At 44.0% G+C, this 17,915-nt stretch overlaps 1 protein-coding gene across 4 annotated transcripts; it reads right to left on the bottom strand.

The window, feature by feature from the left end:
* Positions 1-26: 26 nt before the first annotated feature.
* Positions 27-14,701, bottom strand: DDB2 (damage specific DNA binding protein 2). Of its 4 annotated transcripts, none has more exons than XM_050336066.1 (11): positions 14,558-14,701; positions 13,222-13,405; positions 10,304-10,434; positions 9,026-9,217; positions 6,187-6,353; positions 4,985-5,084; positions 3,457-3,634; positions 2,656-2,801; positions 2,244-2,408; positions 1,880-1,925; positions 27-1,214 (listed from the first exon to the last, which is right to left on the bottom strand). In XM_050336066.1, exons 2-11 carry the CDS (start codon positions 13,391-13,393, stop codon positions 964-966), a joined length of 1,548 nt encoding a protein of 515 aa, XP_050192023.1. In that variant the 5' UTR covers positions 13,394-13,405; positions 14,558-14,701; the 3' UTR covers positions 27-963. The 4 variants fall into 4 exon arrangements, with proteins under 4 accessions (XP_050192023.1, XP_050192025.1, XP_050192022.1 ...); XM_050336068.1 differs by lacking the exons at positions 6,187-6,353; positions 14,558-14,701 and adding exons at positions 8,032-8,177; positions 14,311-14,459; XM_050336065.1 differs by lacking the exon at positions 14,558-14,701 and adding an exon at positions 14,311-14,459.
* Between the last annotated feature and the right edge of the window lie 3,214 nt (positions 14,702-17,915).

The following is a 17,915-nucleotide window of genomic DNA, read 5'->3' as shown; positions in this document are numbered from 1 at the left end:
CAAGGCACCCACTCTGTATCAAAGAATTTTAGTTTAGTACAAAACTTTATTAATACTGCAAAACTATAAAAGTGAACATGGAGAATCTGCGCAGGCCTGGAGCCCATCCCATCCATCAACCTCTGGGACAGCAGCAAGGCCATGGGCAGCCTTGTAAACAATTTAGAAAAAGCAAAACTTTAGACTTTAACAACAGTCTTGAGATTTGGCTCTGAGCAGGCGTGTTTGGAAGAAATTCCTCATTTCTGCTTTATAACACTTTAATCCAACATTCTGAAGCACCTGGGTGAAAAAAATTACCTAATTTGTGGCAAGAAAGAACTCTGAAAATAGAAACTACAGAATCATTAGGCCCAGCTCCATACTGCCCTTGCATCCCATGAGGCAGGTAGACACCTCTGGCATCATGATGTTTTTTGTGGTCCAGTTAAATAGCTGCAAGCAGAGAACAGGCTAAGCCTGAGGTTTTGACAAACATTTTCCGAGAAGCTTGCATGTTGAAGAGCTTGGTGTTTCCTAGGCTACCCAAGCTATCCATCACCTCAGCCTTGTAAACACTCTACCTTTCCAGGATGTTAATCCTGTTAGCAAATGGTTTCTCAACTCAGTTGGACTAGAACAGGCTGAAGACCCAACCATGAGCTGCTCTACAGCAGACTACAGGAAATGGTAACCTCTGACAAGTGATGACAAGCAGATATGGCAGATTGGAAGCAGTAACTTCAGCAGGATTTGAGAACATCTTGGAAGTTTTCTTAGTGCCTCAGAAAATAAGTGGTAACTCCATTTGCAGGAGAAACCAAGTACTGACGCAACTTTCTAGAAGGGGAAGCCAAGAGGATTAGGGAACCAAGATAAGATCCATGGAGGAGGGACAAAGTCTAATGCCCTGTACGGCTTACACTGCCCATTGGCAAGAACTGAGTTTGTACCCTGGGATTCAGAAAGGATCAAAATACTAAATCACTTCTCTAGATCCTTCCCTTTTCGCTTTCTTCCCTTGGATTTAGAATCACTGTTTTTTGTTCTCGTCTCCTCCAGCTCCCAAGACAATAACTTAGCTTTGAGTTTGCTTGTGCCAGGGTTTGCCTGCCTCTGCCCTCCACGTCTGGATGAACTCCAGCTTCCAATCCCCTGTTCTGTCATGGCTTTCAAAAGATGTTCTTGCTTCTTGGCCACCATCTCCTCCCGGCTCCAAATCAGAATATTAAAGCCTGAGAAGAAAAATTAAACACTGTATATTAGAAATTCTACATCAAACACAATACCTTAGGCTATGTCATTAAAAGTCAGAAATTCAAAGGGCTTTGTCCGTTCTAAGGTATTTCCAAGGTATAAAGGATGCAAAAATAGTTATGCCAGATACTATTTTCACATAGCCATGGAAATCTGATCTAACTAAGAAATAGAGCTAATTTCTAATCTCATCTGTCACAAGTCTAAGACCTCAATCTATAGCCAGCTACCTTAATAACATACAGCCTGCGAAAAACAGTAATCTTGGCTCTGCAGCCTAGGAAATGAGATAAATTAAATGAAGGGAAAGGGTACACCCTAGCAGAAAAAGGTTTTCCACCCTCCATTGTTTTCTTCTACTGTTTCATGGCCGGCAGGTGGCAGTGGCTCCCTGCTGCCAGGAGGTTTCCCGCTCCTCTGGACCTGATATTCTCAGGAATGTTTCACATGAGATGACCTGTTTTCCAAGTGCAAAGGTGTAAGACTGAAAAGAAAGTCTTAATCTATTTTTCAAATGTAGGAATTTATAGAGGACTACTGACAACCCCCTCTCACAACTTGCTTTAGTATACGAGTAACAAAGCAACCCTTTTCTGGGACTGGAATCCACCCATTCTTAGTACCCTGGGTTCTCTTTACTTACCCGTGCCAGAAGCCAGTGTGTCTCCCATAGGGTTAAATTTATTGAGCTGAAAATGAAAACACAATCACAGTCTGTAAGAGCATCACTGCTTATGTAACAGTCATAAGAGCACCACAGCTTATATAACAGCAACAAACCATCTGGAAAACCCAGTGTTCCCTAGGAGCATCACAAAAGCCCCCCAGATGATCATGGGCTATCCCTGCTTGAGTCAGCAGCTCTAGCTGGCAGCCGTATCGCATGACAGCATGAGTCTATCATAAGTAAAGAGGATATTGTTCTCGTCACTAACCCACATCTCTTTCCCAGAGATACAGCCATGTTCAGTACACAGCCACCCTTTTAGCTGCAGTGCTCAACTCACCGAGATGATACCACAAGCGTTTGGATCATGGAGCTGACAAACCATCTCTCCGGTGTTTCCGTCAAATACATCAACAGTTCGTAGCTCATCCATTGTGTACTCTGGGAACTTGGGGTCTGGGTAGCGACCTACGACAATGAGGTCATAGCGAGGATGCCACGTTGCCTAGTCATAGAGCAGAGTAATGGAGAGCTTAGAGAAAGGGACAGAGCTCAGCACTGACACCAGACAACTGACACTGAGCAACACTGTATAGATCCCACGCACAGCTTGAGGAACAGTGCTCCACTGGAAGTTGCAGCAGTGTAAATATCCACCCACAAATGTAGTATCTTGACCAGTAATCAGATCATTTCTGATTTACAGCTGGATGCTACTACCGAGCGTGATGCTCCTCTGAGACTTAACTCACCTTAATAGGTGTGAGGTGCTGAAAATGCCTATGTGGATGTGGAATCAGATGCTGTGGCTTGGTCCAGTCTGAAGATGAGTAAACCCTGATCTCATTGCGCTGGTCTGTGCTCAGAAGCTTTGCACCATCTGTTGGGCTGAAGTAAGCTAGGAGAGGGGGACAGTAAGGCAAATTAAAAGTCACAGTGCTGTGACTGATACCAAACAGAAAAATCACATTTCTCTGATTTAAAAATCCATTGCTATTTCTTTAATAGGGACTTGATATGTCTGTCTCTCAACAAACAAGGTTTTACCTGTCTCAAACAAACTCAAGCCTCTTACATACAGTAAGCTGAAACCTACAGTGCAGAGTTACCTAAGAATTAGTCTCCTTTCAGAATCACAGAAGGAGAAACAGCGAAGAAAGAAACATGCTCATCCAAATGAAAAGAAGTGGAATAATGAGACAATCATCTGCAGTTTGGACTTCCATGAACTGGTAAAGTTGCACTCAAGAAACAGTCTTATGCTCTGCTTTTGTCAAAGGATTGCTCCAATAAATTCAGTTTTCTAATCTCAGCCTCTGTCGATGCTTCCAAACTCACTTCTCAAGGTACAGTGCCACAGTTTGTATATAAAGGCTTAAGAACGTTCTGCAGATGCCCTGTCCACCTCCCTGCCTCTGGCCACACATTCCCAATGCCTTCCTCCCAATGCAACTTGGAATCTGAGTAAAACCTCACATTGCCACCACAATAAAAGCTGAGCTGAGTGGACTCTCTGCAGACATCCATGCAATGAAATCCTTATCTCAACTTACCTGCATTGACAGGTTTCTCATGAGGAAGCACATGAAGAAAGCTCATTTTGTTTTTGATGTTTCTGAGGTCCCAGATTTTAACTGTCTGATCCACAGATGCTGTGGCCAACAGCCACTCACATCGGGAGTTGAACTCTACATGAGTCACTTTCTTCCTGTGCAATTTCAGCTTCCAAATCTGCAGCAAACAGAAAATCATACAGAAAAAAATGACCAAGGTCTGGAGTAAAGAAATGGAATAATCTACCACTACAGGGTAAAGAGGTCTCACATTTACAGAGTAACTAAACTTCTAAAATACACCAAGAGTTTGTCCACTGGAAATAAAGAAGGAAAAGAATGACCTTGGGAAATAACTGTTTAATCCTAGGAGAACTGTGATCCACCAATTTATTACAGATGTGAGAAAGAAAGATGTAATCCCTGGTTCATGGAAGGAAGTATTAGTGCCACTGTAAAAAGCAGGATCACATCTGGAAGACTTTAGGCAGTGCCACTTGCAGTAAGATTAAAACAAAATGGAACAGGTACAGAAAACGTGCTGCCAAGATAACAAGAGGAAGCGCCTGCTCTGTGTGGAAGACCAAAGAACCTTGCTTTGTTTACCTTAGTAAACATGGTGAGAGGAGATATAATTGGCTTCTAGAAACATATCAGCAAAGAAACACGAGTGTTGGTCAAATATTTCAGCTAAAAACAACAAATAAATATAAACTGGCCATGAATAAATTTCGATGCAAAGCCAGATTATTTTTAATCAAAAGGCTGAAGCTGACCCATACTCCCTAAAATAATGGGTATCTCCCAAGTGCAAAAAAGACTGTCACATTCTTTCAGGGGAAAAAAAAAAAAAGGAAAGTAAGCAACTAACCTTGAATAAGGACAAATAATGTGGAGCACTCCTGACTCCACCCGCTAATTTACACAACTGCCTTGTGTAGTAGAGTGGCAAACTTTTACAGATGTTACCCTTACAGGCAGGAGAAATGGCAATGCCAGTCTGACAGTACAGCAGGCTCTGGAAGCAGGGTCCACTCAAACTCTTCTCTCCTGTTTCTGTACCGCTTCAGTCTGCCTCTGCCTGCCCTCTTGTGTCTAATGGCAGGAGTGCGATTTCCATCCCTACCTTCACTGCTTTAGGGCTGTGTGCCTACCCCTAGGTCATGGAAGGATGTACATCAAAGCAGTATCTCTCAAATGACTCCCATCAGTGCAATAGGTTTCTGGAAGTGTGAAAGTGCTCAGAGGCAGAGGGTGCTCATATTTTCCCATTACCCTATAATTACTCTGGCCAGTAGCAAAGATCTTAAGTAAGGGACAGGACAAGACACAGTCCCTGTTTGGGATTTATTGCCATTACACTCAACAGTGTGAAAATGTCTAATGGATGGCACAAGTGGAGGACTTCACACTACCCAGACAATAGGTGGACTCATCTCCTGAGCTGCTTGCTCCTCTTTTCGGGGTCCCTGTAGTGTAGGAAAGCACATGAAGATTCCCTTAGAGATGACGCTGCATGGATACAAACCTCTTCACCAGAAGTGCTCAGCAGGACCACGTTGCCCACATTATCACCTGTCACCAGTGCACGGCTGCTTGCAGAAACATCCACACTGCAGTACCAGCAGCTAGAGGGAAAGACACAAAATCAGTGCTCCTCCCACAGGAAAGTGAAGGCACTGGTGCTCTGGTTCACATCTCATCCCTGACAAGGGAGACTGCAACAGATTGTAACTGCAATCTCCTGCCCAATGGTGTGGGCCTGAGTATCTGTCCAGTATCCAGGAAGGACAGTTTATCAGCAATGCTTTCTGTTGGGGACCGAATCTGAAATAACTTCCTAGTCATTTTCAAAGTCCTCACTAGATGGACTGTAACATATTGGGACAGTGAAACATAATAGAGGCTGAAGAGCCACTTGGTGCCTGGATGTGAACATACCTTGGGAAAGATCAGAACACTCTTCGGACAACAACAAATGTGCAGAAACAGCTTTAAAATTACATTTTCCACAAAACACTGAAACAGTGGTAAAAACAAAAGCTTTGTACTGAAAAGCTGCACATCAAACTGTCTCAACTTCATGCTCCAGGAAACAAAACTGAATAGAAACTTATCTGATAAAGATGCAGGTCTTAATCCCAGCTCTGCTGGGAGGGGAAGGGCAGTGAGAATGAAGCTGGGATCCTTTGGGAACTTGTTGTGAAATCTTTACTTGCAAGATAAATTATTCTAAGAATTCAAGGCCATGGAAATGAACACTGTGAGCCTGAAGTCTCCAGAAGAGCCACAGGGTAAACTCAATAACCTGAAAGATGGCACAGGAATGTTTTGTGACTTTCCTATGCTACCTGAGCTCCTACAGACAAAACAGACCAGTGACAACAATGAAGAGGAGGAAGTTACCCTGCTCTTCTCACCTCACATTTTATAAAGTGAAAAGCTGTCAATATCTGCAAGATACAAGATGGCATCACCAGAAAGCAACACCAGAAGATGCAGGCAGCATGTTCAGCTACTGTATAAGTGTAAGTGCCCTGTGCTGCCTCGCCTGTCACCACCCTGCAGTGCTAGGTCAGGACCAGGACCCTGTCTCCAAGCTCCCTCACAGGACTAATTCATACCAAGTCTCCTAACACTGGCAAAGATGAAGATGTTAGAGATCTGAAGAAGCAGTGCAGCATTAACCCCAAGGAACAGAGATTCAACCCTGCAGTGCCCTCTTCTCACCAAACATTATGGTGCTCGTGGCCACAGTCCGGGGCACGAGAGATCACCTGCACCGCTCTGCTCTCAAGGTCCTGCAGACTTAGGGTGCCATCACCCGATGCCACATAAAGCTTCACTGCCTCATAAGGACTGAACTTGATGTCTCCAAGAGAATCTCCAGCCCCTTTCTGAAATACACACAAAGCCAAGAGGCATCAAGGTTAGAGTGGAAGACAAAATCCTAATACAACAGTCACCTCCTGGAACACACTGCCAGTTTCCCGAGGTACAAGCACTGCTTTCAGGCAGAGAACATACGTAAGAACTTTTTTTCTAACCTGTTTCCAATCTGTTTACGTACATTCTGAGCCTTTTAAGTTCACCCTCACCACGCTGGGCTGCAAACCTCATTAGCAACATTGCTGCTTCTGTTATGGGGATAGGACTAATCTTCAGTGAACCACCTGGCTCAAACCAGGCTTAGGAGATCACAAGCAAAACCAGCACCATCCCATGCATAAACCACAAAAAATCTCATGACAGCACAGCCCCACGCTTTTCTTAGAGAGACTTCATCACTAGTTACCTACAGGCTGTATCTGGTCTTTCTCAAGGTATCAACAGGCAGGATGAGACTGTTGCAAAGAGGAATCTTACTGCTAACCCTGTGGCACAGGAATCTTGTGTTACGTCATACTGTTATGTTGTTTTCCCCTAGCCTGTCTATTGAGGAAACTTGGAAACCCTACACAATGACAGAAAAGAAGAATACTAGCTGGGATTCCCCAAACTCTTTGATACTCAAGTACACTCCATCTGCTGCTCAAAGAACAACTACTTTAAGGTCTCACTGTAAATACTAGACTTCAAGAAGCCAATGAATATTAAAAAAAGGCCCACCCATAAAGCCTGCCTGTCCTCACAGGAGTGGAAGGAGATGGCCTGGCCTTTCAAATCCAGGCATCATTGCTGCGACAGTTATCCCACTGGGATCCTTGTGTCCCAGGACCCAGTTTATGTCTCCTTGCTCACCTGGCCAGTCCTCCCAGCACTGGGTTCACCTTCTGTGCTATTACAAGATTGCAGGAGAACAGCCAATTTGGAAAACAACCATAAAAGTTGCCACCCAGAAAGAATCACATGGGGAAAAGTAATGCAGAAGCTAACCCAAATTCTCTCACTTACCTTTAAGCACTGAATGTAACTAATGGGAGAGCTGAGACTTCCTCATGAGTCCACAAAAAAAACAACAGTCTGAGAAGGTAATTCTTAGAGCTGCCTCTAACAATTCATCTCCTCTTTTCACTCATTACTGAAGGAGCCCAGACTCTTAATTTTGGTATTTTGGGTAAGCACCAAAAGCTAGGTGGAATGAATTGGCATGATCCTTACAGCACGCACTGCTTGAAGTCAGTGGCATTACTGGAGAAGCACTGACAGAACTATGAATTGTCATGTAAAAACCATCTGACAACAAGTAGCACTGCTAGCAGGTGAAGAGGTTAGAAGATCCCTAGAGCACAAGTTTTGGCAAGTTTTAAGAACAGAGGGCTGAGGAAATCCACTGGCACCCCTACTCTCTCATGTACAACAGGATGCAGCATCAAAGAGTCCCTCCCGTTTGGTGAAGAAAAGCTCTCTCCTACCCACTACCCCATTTCAGGAAAAAATTAAAAGAATGAGCCTCCCTGAAATTCAGAGAACAGAAGACACATAAGTGGGGAAGAGGAAACCCAGCTCTCACATATTCAAGACAAACATCTCTCTCTCTCTCTCTTTCTCTCTCTCTCACTCTCTCTCTCTCTCTCTCCCTGTAGTGCTCCTGCCAGCAGGACACAGAGGCCCAAAGCATTACTGTATTCTTACTCCCAGTCCTCGGTGCTGGTGAAGACCCGGACAGTATTGCCATTAAAATCCTGCAGGGTGGTAGTGCCGGCAACTGATGAAGTGTACAGCTGACTAGGGTTAAAAGGGTTAAACTTCATTCCTGTGATGGCCCCTCCAGCTCCCATCTACAAGGAAGGGGATGAACAAAAGAAAAATCCACTGAGTGAGGGGGAAGGAGAAAAGTGTGTTCTGTAGTCTGCATTCACTGCTGTCTACAACAGCAACAGTGAAACAGACCGCAGCCCTCTAAACAGGCAAAGACAACCATGTCTCCCACATGACGGCTGTCTAGACAGCTGCCCTCCTAGAGGACAAATCTGCAACTCCTTCAGTCCCCAGGCAATGTATTCCCTTGCTGGCTTGCACTTCACTATTTACAAAAAGAGAAATACAACTCTGGAATTTCTGGAGAATGGATCTCTCAATGTATATCTATGTTAATTTAGAAAGGCAATGAAAGTTACAAAGTCTTTGAGCCCCTGTTGGAATGGAAATGGCTGAATAAAACAAGGGGGTATGCCAGCTGTATAAACCATTCATTCTACTTTAGTTTCTCCCTTTATCTAAGGGCACTTTGTCTCTCCCCACTCAAAGATGTTTCTTCATCTGACACAATACAAGGTTAGCAGAGAAAGATCGAGACCTAAGGCAGACTGACCCTCTCTGCCTAGTCGTTTCTGGCATCCCTTTAAGATAACTGTTTTGCCAGTTGCTGTATTATTTTTCCACTGAGCACACACTAAGTATTGCTTCATTATGAACTTAAATCACCACGCCTCAGTTCTCCCCAGTGCTAGAACAGTCTGGGACGTAGAAACAGACATGCTGTTGCATCTCAGTCCTGCCCCATAACCGACTACTCTGAAACCCAAGACCCTGATGTGCTTCTCACAACAGACCTCAGTTTTCATCTGCAGTACTTTGTGGTACTCTGGTTTTCCCTCCCACCCATTCCACACACACAGAGGCTTACCCCCTTTATGAAGCACGTTTTAGTGAGTACTTCATAGTCCCAAAGGATGATGTCTCCACCTTTGGAACCAACAGCTACTGTACTGGGGTGTGTTGGATGCCATTCCAAGCATGTCACTCTCCTGTCAAAAGGACTTGCTGTTCGAAAGAGGCGATATGAGGCAAGAGAACGCAGAAAAGGCAGCTGCAGACACTGTTAAAAAGGTAAAGAGAATAATGACTTTTGCAGGCATCCCTGAGATTCTCTGAATGATGAGTGCTAACAATTTCTAATTGTCATTAGTGTTAGTACATTCACACAAAATTCTAAACCTCTCTGTAAAATGAAGAGGATGTGCTGAACCCAAAGGAAACAGCCTGTGACCACATGAATCCACATCAGCCACAGCACTCAGAAAGCAACAGAAACTGAGAGGTACCATATTTTAAATGATGTACAGGGTTAAGAGATTGTGGGCTGAGCTAAAAAGGTTGAGTAATTAACAAGGGAGAAGAACATGCCTCCACACCTAGAAAAGGCTCTTATGATAGTCTACGTCTTTACTGAGCATCTCAAAATGTTACATGTCATCCAGAGATACAATATTATGCTCCTCCATCCAACTCCTCTGCTGCTCAACTACACAGCATAGGAGTGAACAGAACACTTGAAACAGGGAATGAGAAACCATGACATATCACATTGCTGTTCAGCTGAAAAATAGGTACTGCTTGGAAGAGCTTGGCAATTTATCATTTGGATACTTAAAATGCATAAATCATCAGGAAGATAAAGCTAGCCCAAGTGCTTCCCACCTACGGATGTTACAGAAAGAGTTACTTTTCAAATGAAAAGTGTATGGCTCTGGAAAACAGTAAAACATTATGGACTTGATGGGCTACATCTGTGAAGAGGTAAAAATCAACACTAAACCCAATAACACTAGCAAAGCAGAGTGGATACTAGAATAGTATGACAAAACAGTCAGAGCAGCATGCAAATGTATCACTGTGCAATTACTCAGCTGGTAGACTCAGCAAGTTTAAACATGATTCAAGGAAGCACTGAATTAACAGAGGATAAAAGGTAGATGACAGGGCTGGGTCAACCAAAAGGGAAAGCCATCTCAACTCCTGCATTTTACACAATTAAGAAATACAAGGGTGCATCAGACTTGGAGCCACAAACTGTGTAGGAGGAGAACTTTTAAGCCCCTTTAAGTTTTCCTGCTTGCGTTGAAGGTTTTTTTTATGTAGGGAGTTGAGATGTCCAAAAGGTCGTGAAGGAGACACTCCTCACCTGCCTGAGTGGTGCCCGAATGGAGCCTCCCAGCATGTTCTGATAGACATAATGAACAATGCTGCGTTGCTGCTCCAGCTGATGGGAAAGGACTCTCTTGTTTCCCACCACAGACCCACCTCCACTCCAACCTGCCAGAGAAGAACAGAGTGAAACTTACTGACAGGCAACTCATTCACTTAACAGTATAGGAAGACATCTGCATTTGTTGCTACATCCATGAAAAGCTTCAGCCACAAGAGAAAAGTCTCTAAATAATTCTTACATATCTTAATGTACAGCAGCTTCTGCAGTTATGGAGTCCAGTGGTTCACACAGACTGCCAGAGCTTTGTGTATGCTTCCTCTTGTTAAACCTTCCTTTTCTTTGCCAAAGATTTATCAAGGACAAGAGGAGAGGACTAAAACAATGGCACAGATGGGTGGTGCCATCTCTCGGACAGCGTACAATTTGAATGTTCAACCCAAAGCACAATGCTGCTATACAAAATGCCAACAACTTGTAAACATGCCATGGGAGATGGTAAGCCCCTGCATCCAGCAAAAGAAAGGTCAGACGTGTGACCAGCAGAAACACCTGAAAATTCCCCAAGCATAGCAATGTGAGTTCCCACCCAGTTCCTGAAATGCCTGCCTGTGAATCAGAATTTTCGATCTGCCTGTGCTGGAGCCTGTACAGTCTGCTCACAGCACTGCGAGTTTTGTTTTTGATAACAGACTTGCTGACGCCACATCGCTGAAAACCTTTCTGTTCAAAGTGGTTTTTGCTGAGAGTACAGCTTGTTTCTACATTTTGTTCATGTTCCAAGTTTTTATCTTCAGGGACTTTTACGTAAAAACTAGATCTGTTCAGTCCCACGTCTGTGACCTACTCATCCCCACAGCGATGGTCTGTAACACCCCAGGGGATCCAGAAGTCAAATGCATTTCTTAAGAAACGTAAATGCAATTTTCATTTAAAAAAGAACAAAAAAGAAGACTGAAAACACATGAATCATTCTATATGATCAGAACCTAAATGAAATCTTTCTTTAATGCAGCGGTGGAGCCCAGAAATGCACAGGTGTGAAACTGAACTTCTCTGTTCACATGCCAACATAGTGCCAACATTTGTCACACCTGCTGAAATAGGTATAAAAGTATTTATATTTTAATTCATGTTTTTCACTGAAGAATTAGTATCCTTCTTCAGAGGTGACAGAAATTCCAGTATTTTTTCAAAATTCCATTCTACAATGAAGGATAATTTGTTAAGAAACAAACTTCAGACCTTTTTAGAATTTGTTGGAAGAAATCCTTCAAAAAGGTTGTTCTAATTGCAAGAAACAGAAACTGTTCTATATGGCTCAGGAGAAAAAAATGTTTTTTCCAAACACATAAAAACTGGAACACAGAATTGAAAAGTTCAAATACAAAGGTCTTCATCTTTTTAAAAACAGTTAGGGGAAAAATATGATTGGCCTCATTTTTCCGAAGTACTAGCTACATCCAATTACCTCTGAATCTTACAAGAATGGCAGATGCTTACTGAATCTAAAAATCAGGCCATGAAGTTACAATAATATCATGTAGCTAAATTAACTACAGAAGATGCTTTAACCATCCACAATTACATACAGAACTCGTTTCAAAGAGTATTTTGTCTCCACTGTTCACACTGCTAACTGCTCCAAGTTTGGACCTACAGACCACACAATGGAAATGTTTAAAATCATAGAACCCCTGTATCTTTGACTGTTGAAATGCACTTCAGTATTTTCTGGTTCCTTAAAGCCAGAATTGTACAGAAAGTGTGTAGTATCTCCACACAAGGCAGTAGCCCCAGTGATCTTCTAAACCACTGATGGAATTAAAGGTTTTATCTGAGAAAAGGAGGCTGAAGGCAGACTTTTTTGCTCTCTACAACTACCTGAAAGGTGGTTGTAGCAAGGGAGTCGCTTCTCCAAAGTTAACAAGTGATAAGACAAGAGGTAAAGGTCTCTAGTTGCACTGGGGAGGTTTATATTGGACATTAGGAAAAATTTCTTCACTGAAGAGGTTGTCAAGCACTGGAAGAGGCTGCCCAGGGAAGAGGTTGAGTTACCATCCCTGGAGGTACTTAAAAGACATGTAAACATGGCACTTAATGACACAGTTTAGTGGCGGCAGTGCTGGGTTAACGGTTGGACTTGATGACTTTAAAGGTCTCTTCCAACCTAAATGTCTCTATGAAAAGTCCTTGCTGTAGGTAAAGTCTAGTCAACTTTCCTGGTAATTCAAAGCACTAAACTTTCCAGTACATTAGAAATCAATCACTTCTCCACATTACATGAAAAATCTTTAGATTTTTTTACCTAAGTTACATATTAAAGGAAAAAACTGCACACGATTTGTAGAAATTCTGTCGGTTCTAATCTAAACATAGAAGTAGAAAGTATTCTAGTTACTGTAGCAAAAGTTTAAATATGCAAAGAATCAGGAGAAAATGCCAGTTTAGACTGCATGCTATAGGATATCAACCTTATGACTACTAAACTGCATTAAGAATTGCATGAGAGAGAAACAATGTATTACCAAGACCGGTCTGTTCTACGTTAAAGCAGAGATCTGGTAATACAGGAATTCCACAAATCTTAACCACCCTAAATTTAACCACCCTCAAATGAGCTCAAGTGACAGCATCTTCACTGAGCAGGCTTTCACCAAGGGGTACAGTCTCAAAAATTAAACATGCATGCATGCACACACACTCACTATACATAAAATCAGAGGATGTACTACCCCAGTACATACCCACCTATCACTTCAATATATAACACCATCTCAAGACACTCACGTCTGAACACGTTTCTTGGCATTCTTGCTCTTTAACTAGTCAAAGCCTATCATTTGCAATAAGTCTGGTAGAGAGAAAACAGTAAGGATCTGAGGAAACGTTACCAATTTTCCCTGGGGGTTTAGATGTTTTTCTCACGAACAACCTCTTTGCTTGTGTCTCATTCCCTAGTTTCTCGTAGTCCGGTTTCCTCTTCCCAGCTGATTTTGCCTCCTCTGGCCAATGCTGGTGCACCCTCTCATACTCCTTGTCCTTTGGCTGGTTCACTGGAGCCATTCTGTCTGATCACTGAAAGCAAAGCAAGCATGGAAGGTAAGACTGCCATACACTTCCAACTAGAGGACAGAGAAGAAAGTTGTAATGATCCCAGTGGTCTGAAAGTAGTCATTATACCTGTACCCTCTTTCATCAGTATGGCATTGGCTTTTTGTTGCACTCTGCTGAAGAGGGGAAGAGGTTCAATAAACTCTTCTTTGTTTACATATGAAAACTAACATATCCTAAAGCACTAGAATATGTTTTGATAGATGTGCTTCTACCAAACTTTCAAGCCTGAAACCCATAGATCTGCATGAAATAAATCTGTGAAGCCACATAATATCCTAACTTTTTCAGTAGTAGCTTACACAGAGCTCTTTAGATTCAGCTTTTATGATGATGGCCTGGGCTGACTGATCTTCCAACAACCGTTCTCAGAAGGCAGTTCCAGTTTAGCGACCACTTTTACTCACAACCACCATCTGGTATTTGGATTGGGCTCCCGCCCTGGCTGGCAACCACACCTGGGCTGCTCCTCCGACAGCGACGGGCCGCAGCCCCTCGTGTGCCGTGCTGTGACGGCCACAACGCCACCAGGCCCCCGAGGAAAGGCGCGGGCCTCCCCCAGCCGCCCTCGCAGCCGGCGGGCGATGCGTCACACGCATCCCCCCGGCGGATCCTCCCCGAAGCACAGCCAGGGGCTGATCCCGTGCTCGCGCTGAACTTATTTAGAATTCCTGAATGGCTGCCACGGCTATATATATTTAAATATATGGCTATATATAAATATAGCTCGGAGGGCACCCCGCAGGCTTCCCCAGAATAGCGCCCGCCCGGCGGCTCCGGGCCTCGCGGGACCGCCCCACAGCCCCGGCCCGGCCCGGCCCGGCCCGGCGCCCCCGCGGCCTGGCCGAGAAAGGCCGGCCCGCTCTCACCTGCGCTCCGGCGGCCTCGGCTCCCCCGGCGCCGCCGCGGTTGGCGGGCGGCACCGGCCCCTCCCCCGCGGTTTCATAACCGGGGCGGGAACGGGGGTCAGCGGCCCCCGCCCGGCCCGGGACCAGAGCTGAGCTCGGCCACGGCGGTCCCCGCCCGGCCCTTGCCGCTGAGGGGCTCCGGCCTCGGGGGAGGCCGGAGAGGGCGCGGGGTGCCGGCCCAGCTCCTGCCCGCCTCCACCGCCCTTACCTCTGCCGGCCTCCCCGGTGATCAGCGTGGGCAGCAGCTCTGGCTCCGCTGGAGCCGGAGGGCACGGGAGGTGGCTGCGAGGTGTCCTTTGTCTGCCTGTTGTTGTTGTCTTGGTGCAGCACTCAACAATCTTACACACCTTATTGGTTTCTAAGAGCACCAAACTGGCTTATTAAAGCTGTTTGGTAAGGGCCCCAAATACAGTAACCAACAGCAACTAAAAACACGATACTATTTCAAAACACAACTTACACAAGAAAACGCACCTGGTGTCAGAACCCAACAGGAAAAAAAATGCGCTTCAAAAGCACATAAAAAAGTCATGTCAAGAGCTGCTCAGAGAGTACCAGACCTTGCATGACGAAGCTGACAAGAATGGGGAAGGAAGAGCCCTACCAACACAGCAGAAGGTACCAGCACTTCCCCTCCACCTGCAAAGGGGCCATGTTGCATGGAGAACCTTATCCCTTACCTCCGGAGCAGTAGCGTCCCATAATTCAGGCCTCCCAGTGCCTATGCTAAATCATTAAGATGCAGTCACCCAAAGCTGGCTATGAACACAGGTCCTAAAATATCTGTACATAGCCAGGCCTTGAGCTGTGGGGCACTGGGGTTTGGTTTTAAGTGTTGGTATTTTTTGTGCTATAACTATAGTAACCTATGTATTTTCTCACATATTAGGAAATGCACGGAAAAACAACAAACGCCCAGTCTCTATGCTTTTTTCCTGAACAGTAACAAAGTTGTATTAGTTGCTACAATCCTGTATTAGAATGCCATATACAAAAATGATAACCACTGACAAACACAATCTGGCTTTGAACATATACGTCAACCCAATCATCAAGTCTTAAGGTCTTACCAGGCGCTTCTCTAATACACTGCATTCTTCTTCAAATTGTATCCGTTAGCAAAATACAGCAAGAGGAATAATTGAACACAGCACTTCCCTTCTTGCTTCTGAAGCTTCAAAGGTTTGATTTCTGGGAAGAAAAACTACTATAGAAAAAAAATTCTTCATATCTTGACAGTGACCAACACTTTCTTCTATAGGTCTGTGGAAGTCTTCATCATAGGATCCCAAATAAAACTCTGATGCTGTTATCCAAGTTATCTCCAGCAAAGATGTGCATTCCCTGTCCCCACTCCATTTGTCTCCCAGCAGCATTGTCCCCATGCAGAGTACACACAGAGCAACTTACATATTTCCCTATTGGAGCTATCACAGTTAGCATTTTTCAGAAGTGGAATGGAATAGAATAGAGTAGAATAGACTTTCATATGGAAGGGACCTACAGTGAGCACCTAGTCCAACTGCCTGACCAGTTCAGGGCTGATCAAGTCAAAGCCTGGTATTAAGGGCATTGTCAAAATGCCTCTTAAACATTGTCAGACTGTGGCATCAACCGCTTCTCTAGGAAGTCTGTTCCAACGTTTGACCACTCTCTCAGTAAAGAAACGCCTCTTAGTGTCCAGTCTAAACGTGCCCTGGTGCAACTTCAAACCCTTCCTGTGCATCACTGGATACTATGGAGAAGAGATCAGCACCTCCCTCTCTACTTCCCCTCCTCAAGAAGCTGTAGGGAGCCATGAGATTACCTCTCATCCTCTTCTCCGAACTAGACAAGTCCAAACTCTGGACACATTCGAGGACTTCAACATGCTTAAAGTGTGGCCCCCAGAACTGTACACAGTACTAAAGGTGAGGCCACATAGTAAATACAGTGTTTGTATTGATGACTAACACCAAGTTTACTTTCTCTCTAGAGAATCACCAAATATTTTTGTAGTTTTTATCCACTAAGGACAAGAACAGCAGACAGTACACAATTCATCCACAGAAAAAATGCCACTGGCGTCCCACAGCTCAGTGTCCGTACGGTACTCTGAGCAAGCCAGAGAAAGACTAATTTGAGAAAATATTCTTATATGTATTTACAGTCTCACACTCTTTGAACTACAGTATGCAGCAAAGTCAGAGGAGTATAATTCTGTGTGGGCAGGATATTAGGCTTATTTTTATGATGCCTTTTGTCTGATGTACAAATATGTTGAGGCTGTGCCTCAGTTGCAGGTTGTGGTTCTCTTCCACAGAATAAAGCTATCTTGTCACCGAGTCTGGTTGTGATTAAGTTGTGATTAAGATCAACTTCATGGTATTGGTAATACCATTACGTGTCCTCCTTGTCGCCTAGATTTTTGTCCAAAGCACAAATATTTTTGGCTACTTTAGTTTGACTACTGATGTATACTATTACAGCAACTAAAGCTTGCCGTTCATGTGAAAACAAAGCCTATATTCCACTAAAAAGTAGGAAAAAATATATAATCCTAAGGAGATAAAAGAAAAAGAGTAGATATCACGCTATCTGACCTCTTATGCTATGACCATTGCTAAGCTGCACCAGGAAAATGAACAAAAATATTACAATTGTTATGACGTCATTTACCTGAGCTCCCCATCTTCCCTAAGCCACTCCAGCCTTGGAGGCAAGGCTTGCAGCAGCCATGCTATGGAGTACCCTCACCCTGCAAGCAGTATTAGCAGCACCCAGGTCCCAAATGGACGTTATCTATCTTAGATGCTCAGTTATGTGGACTATCAATATAGAAATTAGCATGAAAACATAGCAAACGCTGGATATAGAATATTAATGCACGAGGTGTTTGCCTTTTCTGTATTTTCTTAAGATACATTAATTTGATAACGGAATGAAAAACTCAGAACGTAACTGAATTAGGGAGTACCTATGACAAAGACTTGGTTTTGGTTATGTTTTAGTAAAAACAAAGTTGGTGTTTATACCTAAACTGTGATTAACTTTGAGGACAAGGTAAGCATCTTTCTTCACTTTTTGAAAGGATGCTCATGGTCACACCACAGCCAATGACCTACCATGGGTGCCCATCTTCCAGGGACCGCACACTGAGCATTTGCCTTAAAAGAATTTAAGTGGAATGGTTCCTAATGTCCACTTTCCAACACAGCATCAGTACAGTTAATTTCCAGGGTCTTATGAAACCTGGGGCAGTTGTAAAGAAAAAACATCCAAGCACTGCTCCAGAGAAGTGGAAGTACAGATTTACAGCACACTCTTTCCTCTCTTCCCCCTGCAAGGCTCTCAGTCTTTCCTTTCTCCACCAATTGAATAAACATCACTGTAAACCCACAGCTGGTGCTTGGAATTGTGTCTCAAGTCACTTGGAAGCAGTCAAGAGGAGGCAGGTCTCCCAGTGCTTCTCGTAACAGCCCTGCCCCAGTGTCATGGTGAAATCATACCTGGGGCCTGGCGCTAGAAATGGAAATGCTGGCAGGCATTTAGAAACAGCTGGTGTCATCTTAAAGGCTATTAGGGCT

Source organism: Myiozetetes cayanensis, unplaced genomic scaffold (assembly GCF_022539395.1).
Source record: "Myiozetetes cayanensis isolate MyiCay16 unplaced genomic scaffold, myiCay2020 scf6-25, whole genome shotgun sequence".
NCBI lineage: Eukaryota > Metazoa > Chordata > Aves > Passeriformes > Tyrannidae > Myiozetetes > Myiozetetes cayanensis.
Note: the sequence above shows the minus strand (reverse complement) of the source record. Positions and strands in the feature narration are given on the sequence as shown.